General features: G+C 39.8%; 1 protein-coding gene across 1 annotated transcript in view; it reads right to left on the bottom strand.

The window, feature by feature from the left end:
• TNNI3K (TNNI3 interacting kinase) overlaps positions 1-13,129 on the bottom strand; it is a gene marked incomplete at both ends in the record, with an annotated part of 280,506 nt that overhangs the window by 100,674 nt on the left and 166,703 nt on the right. The window contains 2 exons of the mRNA XM_082669170.1: positions 338-390; positions 932-984. Of these exons, the coding sequence (XP_082525296.1) occupies positions 338-390; positions 932-984 (106 nt within the window). The remainder of the gene's footprint in view (positions 1-337; positions 391-931; positions 985-13,129) is intronic.

Genomic DNA, 13,129 nt, shown 5'->3' on the forward strand with positions numbered 1-13,129 from the left:
TGGTTACCTATTAAGTGTTAACTCTACCACTTAATAAGGAGATCTAAACATGAATGCCAATTATCCATGCCTGCCATGTACTTTTCGATTATATTTGAGACAAATTCTGTTATTTTTTCTGTAACATTTTCCAAATATATATCTAATCTATTTCTCTAACAGAGCCTTGAAATAGTTCTTTTGGGGGCTTACTGAAAATAGAAACATAAAACATTATCCCGCCCTTGGGAGAATGACATTTCTTCCAGTTAAAGCTGCTTTCATCTCCCTTCTTCTCATGCTGAGTTTACACATTTCAATTGTTGCATAATTATAGGGAACACGAACAGCAACAAACCCCAGGTTGTTTTGTCATGTTGTCTTCATCCAGAGACTGCAGAAATCTTGATTCTGAGGGAAACAGAAAACAAATTAATGTCAAAGGAAATATTTTAAAACCAAGGTCAGGGGCTTCCCTGGTGGCGCAGTGGTTGAGAGTCCGCCTGCCGATGCAGGGGACACGGGTTCGTGCCCCGGTCCGGGAAAATCCCACATGCCGCGGTAGCGGCTGGGCCCATGAGCCATGGCCGCTGAGACTGCGCATCCGGAGCCTGTGCTCCGCAACGGGAGAGGCCACAACAGTGAGAGGCCCGCGTACCGCAAAAAAAAAAAAAAAAAAAAACCAAGGTCAAAGATTACAGCTAAAAGTTTGAAATGCCAAGAAACCTCTAACTTATTTAAATTTTCACTTCCTTTCTTTTAGCTGAGAATATGAAAGAGGAAAAACCGAAATAAATGATATACTTTTAAAATTCATTGAAATATGAATGACTTAGAGAAGTATAGCTGTCAGTGTGAAATCCATTTTCAGATTCATCATATAATATCAGCACCAATGAGTAATGGAGAAAGAAACGGATGCCACTTTGGGCATTATTCATGGAAATCTCACCTCCAAAATCTGCCACCACAGCATGCCCATCCTCATAGAGAAGAATATTGTGACTGTAAAAGAAAAAAAAGTAGATATTGAGTATACTATTTCCTAATCTGAATGGCCTCTCAATGAAGAGGATGCTAATCATCACTTGTTTACCCCAGAGGATAAATGACTCCCAAAAGGCTAACAGACATCTCAGATTAGTGACTCTGGTTTTCTTAGTTTTGCTAATCTGAAAGGAATGTTTATAAAATGTGGTCATTTTATATCTGACTTTGAAAGTATACAAAGTGTTCTACTTTAGATAAACCTTCTAAACATGTCAAAAAGACCCATTAGCTGAAGATCAATTTTTCAGCTCTTTGAAGTTCATTTGTTAACAAAATCTGGCTACAGGCAATAGTAAAATGTACCTGTGAGCATATCAGAGTCAGAGCAAGGGAATAAGCTTGCTAGAACCCTAGGCTTATAAGGACAGTTCAAGGCAGCACCTGACATGAATAGGAAAAGGACTCTTTACAGACAATGTCTTGGTCATTATGTTCTAGCTAGAATCCCAGGACAAAGAAGTGTTTTTAAGGCCTGTGAAATGAGGCCGGCTAATCTACTTTTTAAGGTCTTGGAGAGGAAAACATATAAAGGTCTTCAAAGTCTCCTTTCCAAACCAGAATTCAAGCTAGATCAAGGCTGTCTTTTTCAAGAAGTAGATCAAGGCTGGGGCAGTCCAAAGAGAGGTCATTCCTCCCACATATTGGTGAACTGAATTGTGGGATATCTTATGGACAAATGTATTGTGACCCAAGATTGCCTTTGAGTGTTTCTTACTGAATGCCTTTTTTTATGCTTATTTCACATTTGGTTCCTAAATGAGTCATTTCAGCATTAGGAGATCTCCTACTGGGTTTCTTTTAGTGCACATAGGCCATACTATATTAATTTATCTGCTCTATACTTAATTGTTTTGCTTCATGATCAAAAAAGGAAAATTTTATTATTTTCTAGTCCCAAATAAGTCCAGTATGATATTGAACCATTTATATAAGTGCTTCCAGGTGCTGAGTTGAGCTTTATAAGAAAGTTAGTTTTGAACTTCTCTTGTATCATAAATGAATTTTACTTTTATGGTATACACTTAATCCTCTTTTCAACTACCAAAAATCTAGAATGTGTTCAAGATTTTTTTTGCTTGGAAGAGCTCAGTGTAGAAGTAACATAGGGTGTTGAAACAAAAACCCCAATATGTTCTCTTTAGCTGTAAATTACCGATTAATACATGCTATGAGAATGACACTATCATGATAAAGAACTCTACAGCATCAGGAACTCTCTGGAAGTTCAAAGGCAGCAAGAAGAATGCATCAAAATGCTGTACCACTAGATTCCTTGAAGGATTTAGGTGACTTCCTGTACCACAATCCCTTAGCCTATCAAAGGATAATGAGTGTTACATTTCATAGATATCATTAAAACACATGCTGAACATGAATTACCAGTCAAATTAAACGATTATATGTATAGTACCCTATCCATTAATTTAATTTTGATTCAAATTAATTATCTAGAACAATGGTTATCAAAACAACTAGCAGCATATTCTCAATATAGAAAACAGATTTGTAAATGGAGCTGCCTTAGTTAAACACAGGGAAAGGCTCACAGAACCCCTACTTAAGCTTCACCTTTTCCAAAAATAGCAGTCCTTGAGGCAATAGCTTAAAACTATGCATGTAGAGAAGCCCCCAAATAAGTGACATGTCTAGGAAATATTTTGTTTATTCATTTGTTTGTTTAAATTTCTCTAAAGTAAATATTTTATGTTAACAAGAATAAGGATGACAATACCAGCTAACTGGAGTTGGGGTAGTGAAATGTTTAGCAAAATTTTACTCTTTTAGCAAAAGAAACAAGTGAATTTGGTCACTGGGCTGCCCAGTGCTTCCTGGTATGAGAGAGGCAGGATGTCTCAGGATGCAGGGATTATGCTCATTGTTGTATCTCCATCATTTTTAGCATGTGCTTATTTTTGGCACACTGCTTATACTCCTTATCACATTGGAGTACTCAATAACCATTTCTTGAACAAATAAAAGAAACTTAAAATAGAAAGTCACAAGTTTGGAAGGGTAAAGATTACATTAGTTAATCAGCAAGTCTTTATTGAATATCATTCATCATTCTATAAATATTTAAAATTCATAGACTCAGATGATTGGAAGATAAATTAGAACTAACCTAGTTTAACCCTCTTAGCTCCAGAGGAGGAGTACAAAGCTCAGAGAATTTAAGTGTATCAACAGACATTATATAAGTAGCTAGTGGCAGAGAAGATATAGAATCCACTTCATCTAGGCCAGCATTTCAGATTTTAGAAAAGTGCCTGGCAAATAGTAGGTGATCAGTGAATTTTATGAATTATTCTTGTGTCATATTATGGACCTTTCCCCAAAGCATGCTATTTACTTTCTCCACATTATCAAGATACACTGTTGGTGGGAATGTATATTGGTACAGCCACTACGGAGAACAGCATGGAGGTTCCTTAAAAAATAAATCACAGCAATATCCTTTTTGACCCACCTCCTAGAGAAATGGAAATGAAAACAAAAATAAACAAATGAGACCTAATGAAACTTAAAAGATTTTGCACAGCAAAGGAAACCATAAATAAGATGAAAAGACAACCTCAGAATGGGAGAAAATATTTGCAAATGAAGCAACTGACAAAGCATTAATCTCCAAAATTTATAAGCAGCTCATGCAGGTCAATATCAAAAAAACAAACAACCCATTCCAAAAATGGGCAGAAGACCTAGACAGACATTTCTCCAAAGAAGATATACAGACTACCAACAAGCACATGAAAGAATGCTCAACATCATTAATCATTAGAGAAATGCAAATCAAAGCTACAATGAGATATCATCTCACACCGGTCAGAATGGCCATCATCAAAAAATCTACAAACAATAAGTGCTGGAGAGGGTTTGGAGAAAAGAGAACACTCTTGCACTGTTGGTGGGAATGTAAATTGATACAGCTACTATGGAGAACAGTATGGAGGTTCCTTAAAAAACTAAAAATAGAACTACCATACAACCCAGCAATCCCACTACTGGGCATATACCCTGAGAAAACCATAATTCAAAAAGAGTCATGTACCACAATGTTCATTGCAGCTCTATTTACAATAGCCAGGACATGGAAGCAACCTAAGTGTCCATCGACAGATGAATGGATAAAGAAGATGTGGCATATATATACAATGGAATATCACTCAGCCATAAAAAGAAACAAAATTGAGTTATTTGGAGTGAGGTGGATGGACCTAGAGTCTGCCATACAGAGTGAAGTAAGTCAGAAAGAGAAAAACAAATACCATATGCTAACACATATATATGGAATCTAAAAAAAAAAAAGTGGTCATGAAGAACCTAGGGGCAAGATGGGAATAAAGATGCAGACCTACTAGAGAATGGACTTGAGGACATGGAGAGGGGGGAAGGGTAAGCTGGGACAAAGTGAGAGAGTGGCATGGACATATATACACTACCAAATGTAAAATAGATAGCTAGTGGGAAGCAGTCACATAGCACAGGGAGATCAGCTTGGTGCTTTGTGACCACCTAGAGGGGTGGGATAGGGAGGGTGAGAGAGAGACACAAGAGGGAGGGGATATGGGGATATATGTATATGTATAACTGATTCACTTTGTTATAAAGCAGAAACTAACACACCATTTTAAAGCAATTATACTCTAATAAAGATGTTTAAACAAAACCCTAAAAACTAAAAATAGAGCTACCATATGATCCAGCAATCCCACTCCTGGGCATATATCTGGAGGAAACCATAATTTGAAAAGAAACATGCATCCCAATGTTCATTGCAGCACTATTTACAATAGCCAGGACATGGAAGCAACATAAATGTCCATCAACAAAGGAACGGATAAAGAAGATGTGCTACATATATACAGTGGAATATTACTCAGCTATAAATAGGAACAAAATAATGCCATTTGCAACACCATGGATGGAACAACAGATTGTCATACTGAGTGAAATAAGTCAGACAAAGAAAGACAAATATCATATGGTATCGCTTATATGTGGAATCTAAGAAAAAAGGTACAAATGAACTTATCTACAAAACAGAAATAGAGTTACAAATGTAGAAAAAAAACATATTTACCTGGGCATAAGAGGTGGGGAGGGACAAATTGGGAGATTGGGATTGACATATACACACTATTATATATAAAGAAGATAACTAATAAGGACCTACTGTGTAGCACATGGAACTCTACTCAATACTCTGTAATGGCCTATATGGGAAAAGAATCTAAAGAAGAGTGGATATATATATATGTTTAACTGATTCACATTGCTGTATGCCTGAAATTAACACAACATTGTAAATTAACTCTATGCTAATAAAATTTTTTTGAAAAGTGTCAGGTTTGTAGGATATTCCCTACAGAGGTTTTTCCTGTATCTACGGTTTAAGTCAAAACCTTAGATAATTAACTGAATTTTAGAATAACACAAACTCAATAGCAATGTTAATTACCCTTGCTAACTTGACTTTGCCTTAGAAACTTCAGCCCTTTTAACACCACTTCTTTGAGACCTGAACCTTGAGAGAAGAATAACAATAAAACATACAAAGAAGGATAACATTAGTTATGTTATGAAGGTCTTTTTTTTTTTTTTAGCTTTTCTTCTTTTCTTATTTCTCCAGTGGCTTTCAAATAACAACAGTTGCTTTTGCTTGGGTTTCCCAGCAAAGAGAGATCAAGATAAAAGCATATAAATATATGTTAACATTGGACTGATTTGGCAATCATAAAGCAATGTGATGATGGAGGCAGCAACTAAAGCAAATCATCCAGAAGCCAAGGAATGCCACAGCTTCTGGAAGCTGGAAGAAGCAAGAAACTGATTCGCCTCTAGAGCCTGTAGAAAGCACTGTCTCTGATGATTCCTTGAGTTTAGCCCAGGAAAACTGATTTTGATCCTCTGACTTCCACAAATGTAAAAGAATAACTATAAGTTGTTTTTAAAAAAGGACACTATGAGAGATGCAAAGTGATGAACATTATAGATTCCATCCTCCAAGACCTTAAATTCAACTCACGAAAGCTTAGATGAGTGTGGGTAACATAAGAATTCAAAAAAAACAGTGGAGTTATAAAAGAAATTAGCTTTGGGCTTCCCTGGTGGCGCAGTGGTTGAGAGTCTGCCTGCCAATGCAGGGGACACGGGTTCATGCCCCGGTCCGGGAAAATCGCACATGCCGCGGCTGGGCCCGTGAGCCATGGCCGCTGAGCCTGCGCGTCCGGAGCCTGTGCTCCGCAACGGGAGAGGCCACAACAGTGAGAGGCCTGCGTACCACACACACAAAAAAAAAAGGAAATTAGCTTTGAAGTGGGCCTCAAGGAACAGTCTACAAATATCGGCTGAGAGCTGATCATGCGCCAGGAAATTTCCTATACACTGGGATACAGTGGTGACCAGGACAGGCAAAGAGCTTATGAGCTTACAATGCAGTGAGGAGGAAATGAGGCTGAGACAAAGGGGGAAAGAAGTGTAGGTCAGGGAAAATCTTGGTAAAGGCCAAGAGTTGGGAATGTGTGTAGTCTGTAAGAGGAGTAAAAGAAGGATGTACTTACTAAATTGGAGACTACATGCTGGAGTGTCATGGGGGGAAACTGAGCAGAGGTGGTGTTGGATTACAAGGGAATTTGAAATCCAGGGAGGGAATTCCAGGCTTGACACAAAAAGCTAGTAGGTTTTTATACATAGGGTGCAATGCTCTAAAAGCAAGGGACTAGTGTTCAAAAATAATTTGAGGTACTGAAAGACAAAAGTAATAAGGTAAAGTGGAGAACAAAACAAAACAAAACAAAATAGGATGAATCCATCAAAATATTTCAAAGAAGTGTCTAGATCTTGGGACAACTTAGATATAGAGAAAAAAAGGGAACAAAAAACTTAGGATCGGGCTTCCCTGGTGGCGCAGTGGTTGAGAGTCCGCCTGCCAATGCAGGGGACACGGGTTCGTGCCCCGGTCCAGGAGGATCCCACATGCCGCGGAGCGGCTGGGCCTGTGAGCCATGGCCGCTGAGCCTGCGCGTCCGGATCCTGTGCTCCACAACGGGAGAGGCCACAACAGTGAGAGGCCTGCGTACCGCAAAAAAAAAGAAAACTTAGGATCATCTTCAACTTTTCCAGTTTGGAATACTTAAGCAGAAAGCAATAACATATCCAAATTGAAATGGCTGTCTTACTAAAAATCCTGTGAATTTTTTATGAAAAGTATAGTGGCTGACTTGGGAGGCTAAGGAACTTGACTAAAGTCATTTTTGTGCTTGGCAAGATTGGACTCGCCAGATAAATAGCTATTATTTTTACTAAACTGAAATAACATTCAAAGTGAACTCTTTTGTCCTTAACAAACAATAGCAAATTAAACAAAACAAAGATGTAGTGACAATTTAGGAACATAAGGACAATGTGAGTTCATAGCAGCAAATGGGGCCAAATGTCAAAAAGGATGCTGTGAAAATGTCATTGCAGAATGAGAGCACTTTGGGAAGTGCTGGAATAAAATGAAATGTTCTCTTCACCTCAAGATAGTCTTTTGGATCTGTCCATTTCTTCTTTAAATGCTCAGTAACAAAGAAAACTAATTTTTAGAACTACCTCTAAGATTCACCCATTAATTTTTTAGTTTAGTGCTAAGCCATACTTCCTATCTAGAGTGAAGCAAATGGAGGGGGACAAGTAAGGATGAAGTTGATGGAATCTGTGCTAATTAGTGACAGCACAAATGCCTCCTGATGGGTGTCATATCAGAGTCAGAGAGGTAATCTGACAGGTCACTGGCATTGGAGCGGAGGGTTCCTAGGGAAAGGGCTGACCTGGGAGCTGGGATAATAGAAGTGGTGTGATAATTATTAGTGATGAGCTCAAGGGTTTATTACTGAGATATGTCGTGAACTGCAAGTTTTGAGAAGGGTGAGAATAGTGGAAGTTGTGGGAGTCATGTGACAGTAACAGAAAGGGTGGTAGTAAAGAGAGAAGGGATTAAATATTGCGTGAGAGCCTCCTGTGGGCACACGCCGGTGCTTTCAAGATTTTTATGTTCCTCCTGGAGCCACTTTGTGGTTGGTATTAGCATACCTCTTCTACAGATGGATAATGGAGGCTCAGAGCGGTTATGTAAGATGGCCAGTATCATAGCTGGTAAGAGGTGAATCCAGCAGTCAAATTTCAGTCTCCAAAGTCTGCCCTTTTTAGGAGAAGCTGACCCTTGCATCGTCTGGATGGGCCCTGAGGAGCCCAAACTGCTAAGGCTGGATTTCTGGACAGATATTCCAGAAATTTTGCTTGGGTGAAGAATGGTCTACCAACTAGTGTCTAAAATACCTGTGTTCAGTGTATGACTGTAAGGTCATAAGACTGAAGTAACAAGCTACATGGAAAGTAATCTAGTACACCTCTGTACCACCAAGACACAGCAGGCAAAGACTAACCTTCCTCCCTCCCAGAGTATGATTAATGTGTCATACACAGGAATGAAGCACAGTCACTGTGAACGGGTACTTGCAATCCGACCTGGGAAATAAGCCAGGCATATGAGGAGTGTCAGTGGCTTGGAAGCTATCATCAGGATCAAAAGAGAGAAATAAAAGAAAGGCGATGGGAATTCTGAGACTTCGTCTCCCCCAGAAGACCATTTGGCAGGTTCATTTTTATTTCTTTGCTTTTGTGGAAGGTTCTGGGGAGTGGGAGTCTGCTGTTATATCTGATGCTTTACAGATCACCTTCACGCACATGGTCACATTTGGTGGAAACAGTTGAGTCAGACCCTTTTAATTTGAATTTGATAAAGAAACCTGTCAGTAACTGCTGGCACTAGCACCTTAGCCCCAATCCTACCACCTGGGAAAGGAATCCAGGGGAGGTAAGGGGCAGGAGATCAGATAGACTACCCCGAGAGGAAGGCAGAGAACAGCTACTATAATACACCAATCTGTACACACAACAGCGCCCACGCCCACCGGCACACGCTGCTTGCCTTCTAAACTCTCCAGACACGTGGTTAAGGGCGAAGTGTCACTGAGGAGTGCTCTCCAGATAGCAGGGAGTTTGGTAAAACCATTAAAGGAAGTTAAGCAGATAAAGGTCAACTGGTCCTTAATTCTTACAGCGATTTTTTGGCATTTCTGGATTTAACACTTGGACTTAATCTAAGTGAGTATGATTTTAAAAGCCCATGTTATTTGCTAACTTGTGATTTTGTTGTTACAAGTGAGGCTTATGTTCAGAAGCAAGCTGTTTGGCTGACAAGTGTGCCGGGTCAACCTGGCAGTGTCAGCAGCTGAAACGGCTTTCTTGCTGCCCTGGGTCATCCTGTGTTGTAGGAGAAATGATAAGCTGCAATCATGGTCACCCCTGTGAGCACTGCTCAGCTTTACTCTTCCTGCTGTGAAGGTCTAGTTTTGGGCTAGAAACTGCAGTGTCTGCCTTCAAAGAGAATGCAGTCTGATTGGGAATGCAATGCAAACTAAAAGGGAGAGACATTATCATCACAAGCTAGAATTTAAAGTGGTTTTCACTGTGAAAGACCTAGAGAAGAATCCAGAGAATGTAAGAATTAATTCTGAAAAAGATCATTAACAAAGGAGAAGAAAGAGTCTTAAGAATAGGAGGGATAAGAGGTAGTAGGTAGGACAAGGACCCATATTCAGGATACCTGGTTTTTGCTGTTTCTAGTCCTGTGATTAAATCATAATACTTGAACTTTTCAAGTCTTCCTTTCCTATCTTTAAAAATTGTGAGGGGAATGAAGGATATTAAAAGAGATAACACATGGAATTTTGTAAACTGTGAACTGCTAAATAGGTTTTCTAAAAAAATAAATTTATTTATTTATTTTTGGCTGCATTGGGTCCTCGCTGCACGCGGGCTTTCTCTAGTTGAGGCAAGCAGGGGCTACTCTTGGTTGCAGTGTGCAGGCTTCTCATTGCGGTGGCTTCTCTTGTTGCAGAGCACGGGCTCTAGGAGCGTGGGCTTCAGTAGTTGTGGCGTGTGGGCTCTAGAGCACAGGCTCAGTAGTTGTGGCGCACGGGCTTAGTTGCTCCACAGCATGTGGGATCTTCCCGGACCAGGGCTCAAACCCATGTCCCTGCACTGGCAGGAGGATTCTTAACCACTGTGCCACCACAGAAATCCCAGTATTGGTTGTTGTTAATAAACATAGGACCTAGCTTACGGAGTGTTTGTAATGACTTAAAGGCAAATGTGCTTTGTAAACCATACAGCCGTGTACATGTTGGGTATTAAGTGATGAGTCTTGAAACTGAAGTGATTTCCTGAATCAAAACCCACAGACTTAGAGAATGAACTTATGGTTACCAGGGCGGAAGGGTGGGGGGAGGGATTGTTAGGGAGCTTGGGATTGACATATACACAATGCTGTATTTAAAACAGATAACTGATAAGGACCTACTGTATAGCATAGGGAACTCTGCTCAATATTCTGTAACAGCCTAATTGGGAAAAGAATTTGAAAACGAATAGATACATGTATATGTATAACTGAATCAATTTTTTGTACACCTGAAACTAACACAACATTGATAATCAACTGTACTCCAATATAAAATAAAAAGTTTTTTTTAAAAAAGAAACTGACTTTACTATGGAATATTTCAACTCACTTTTAGCCCTAGATCTCTTCTCCTTCCTTTCTCATTGTCTAAATGTACAATACTACTGCTGCTTGATTGAATGACTGCATTTCACCTAAAAGAATCTTTGGTTCCCTGACTGCATTGATACTGCAGTATTTGGACTTGGCTCCAGCTTCGTCTTTCATCATGAAGCAAATGATTTGGGTCAATTGTTTATGTAACAGAACTGAGTATTTATCTTTTTTGAAGTGTCTGTCCCTTACAGATCACTCCACAGTAAAGTTCTTTTAACCTCAACAATGCATGCACTTAGCAGAATACAGAATGTAACTGAGGGAAAGATTTACTTCATTCAAATAAGTGATGTGAATACAACCCATGCTCTGACCTTCACTTCTTTCTTCCACAGTAAAAACAGTTCATTTTCAGAAAAAGAGCAAGCTGTTTTCAATGTGGGGTGTGTGTGTGTGTGTGTGTGTGTGTGTGTGTGTGTTTATATCTTTTGAGTGTTTTCTCCAGTTTTCTTTTAAACAAAAGTGAATGGAAGTTAAATTCTGCTGGTTCCTTGTGACAAAAGAAAATTTTCTCCAACCTCAGAACTGAATTAATTTAATGAAGTCATTATGTAAGCATCATGAGTCTTTTCATTTTAATTGCCTGTATTGAAAATTTACCTAAAGTGCTCAAATGATTCATAATCAGTTGGCTATGCACTATAGTCCAGTACTAATTGTCACTATTAATCAGACTGGCCTGTTTATGAGACGATTTTTCCAATTCTGACTTTCTTCCAGAGCAAGACCGAAGTTCATGGTGGCCTTAGAAGGATCAAGGTGACTTGCAACTCTCACTCCACTGCCATTAAGAGTTTTTTTAAGCCACTTAAAAAAATCACATAAATATTAATTCATTTTTTTCTGAATTATACAACCATGTAATTGCCTATGTCAGTGGCTACTAACGAACACTAGTTTGCATGGCTAACCTCTCAGTGTCCTTATTTGAAGAGATGACAGCCCCTAAACTGTAAATCTAGTAACAGAACAGCAATGCTTCCCAGACTTCCTATAAGCCACTGTTTTCTGTTATATGCCTGATGGTGATTAACTCACATGATTAAAGACACATGGCTATCGGCATGCCTGGAAGCATTCCAAGGGTTAAATCAGTGGAAGCAATTAGGCTTCATTTTCAATCTCATCACACTGTGAAAGTCATTAGTTTACAAACACATGTGCCTGACAAGCAATCACTCAGACCTGATGCTGAGGGGCCCTGGATCTGCCTGCTGCCACATTTTGCTGGTGGGGTGGTAGAGCTATGTGATCACTTGGGACTCTCTTCCTGCCTAAGACCCCTCTCTGGGGAGCACTGCCTTCTTGACCTCCAGCATAGGCAACCACATTATTCTCTCCTCTCCAGTCATCCTTGAGCAACTGCCACTGCCAAACTCAATGTGGCTTCTTTACCTCTGAGTATGTGACCCCCATACTCTGAACTGCTTCCAGTTTGTTTCAAGTATAATCTAAGGTGTTAGCTAGACCCTTGAAATGCAGTGCAACTCACATCTACTTGCTTTGGAGCTCTGTACCCTTTCCTAAAAAATATTTCCAAATCATCTAGTTAGCGCCTTGTCGTCTACACATATTCTCATAGTCTCTTCTTTTTGGTATCTTTCTGCCTCTGACTTTTTTCTATCATCTCTGCTTCCTACTTCATTAGGTAACAACAGTTAATCAAAAACTCATTATCTTCATGAGGGGTAACTGCTGGAGGTCTTGGGTTTGAGCCCCAGATAATGGAGATAGCATATTTGGGTTCAGAGAACTTATTGATATTTACTTATTATGTTATGTTTATGTGGTAATGGGACCCTCAGCAACCACTTGAGGGTTCCACAATTTTGGCTGCATGTAGAAACCTGGTAACAATTGTATAGTAACATCAGAAATCACATACTCTGCTTCATAGCTAAATAAAGCCTCTACGTATATTCTTTTTTTTTTCTTTTTTGCGGTACGGGGGCCTCTCACTGCTGTGGCCTCTCCCGTTGCGGAGCACAGGCTCCCGACATGCAGGCTCAGCGGCCATGGCTCACAGGCCCAGCCACGGCGTGTGGGATCTTCCCAGACTGGGGCACGAACCCGTGTCTCCTGCATCGGCAGGTGGACTCTCAACCACTGCGCCACCAGGGAAGCCCCTACGTATATTCTTGATACATCCTTTGTACCTTGGGGCTCAACATAAACTATTCCAGGATGCCTACCACGAAAAGAAAATTTTGTTGTTGTTCTTCTGCAGGAAGTGTGAAGCCTCTGAAACTCATTTTTAAGATTTTATTTCATCAGGGCACCCTCCTTGCCAAAGGCCAGAGAAGCCTAAGCCTGGATTTCTCTATTAATCTTTTGAAGGTAGTTCTTCACTAAAAATAAGAACTGTAATTTTATTTTTCCCTGCTGCCGAAAAGTGACCCTAGTTTGGCTTCATACAGACTGCCCTGGTCCTTTGGA

The sequence above is a fragment of the Grampus griseus genome, assembly GCF_964374135.1.
Source record: "Grampus griseus genome assembly, chromosome: 1".
NCBI classification, from domain to species: Eukaryota; Metazoa; Chordata; class Mammalia; order Artiodactyla; family Delphinidae; genus Grampus; species Grampus griseus.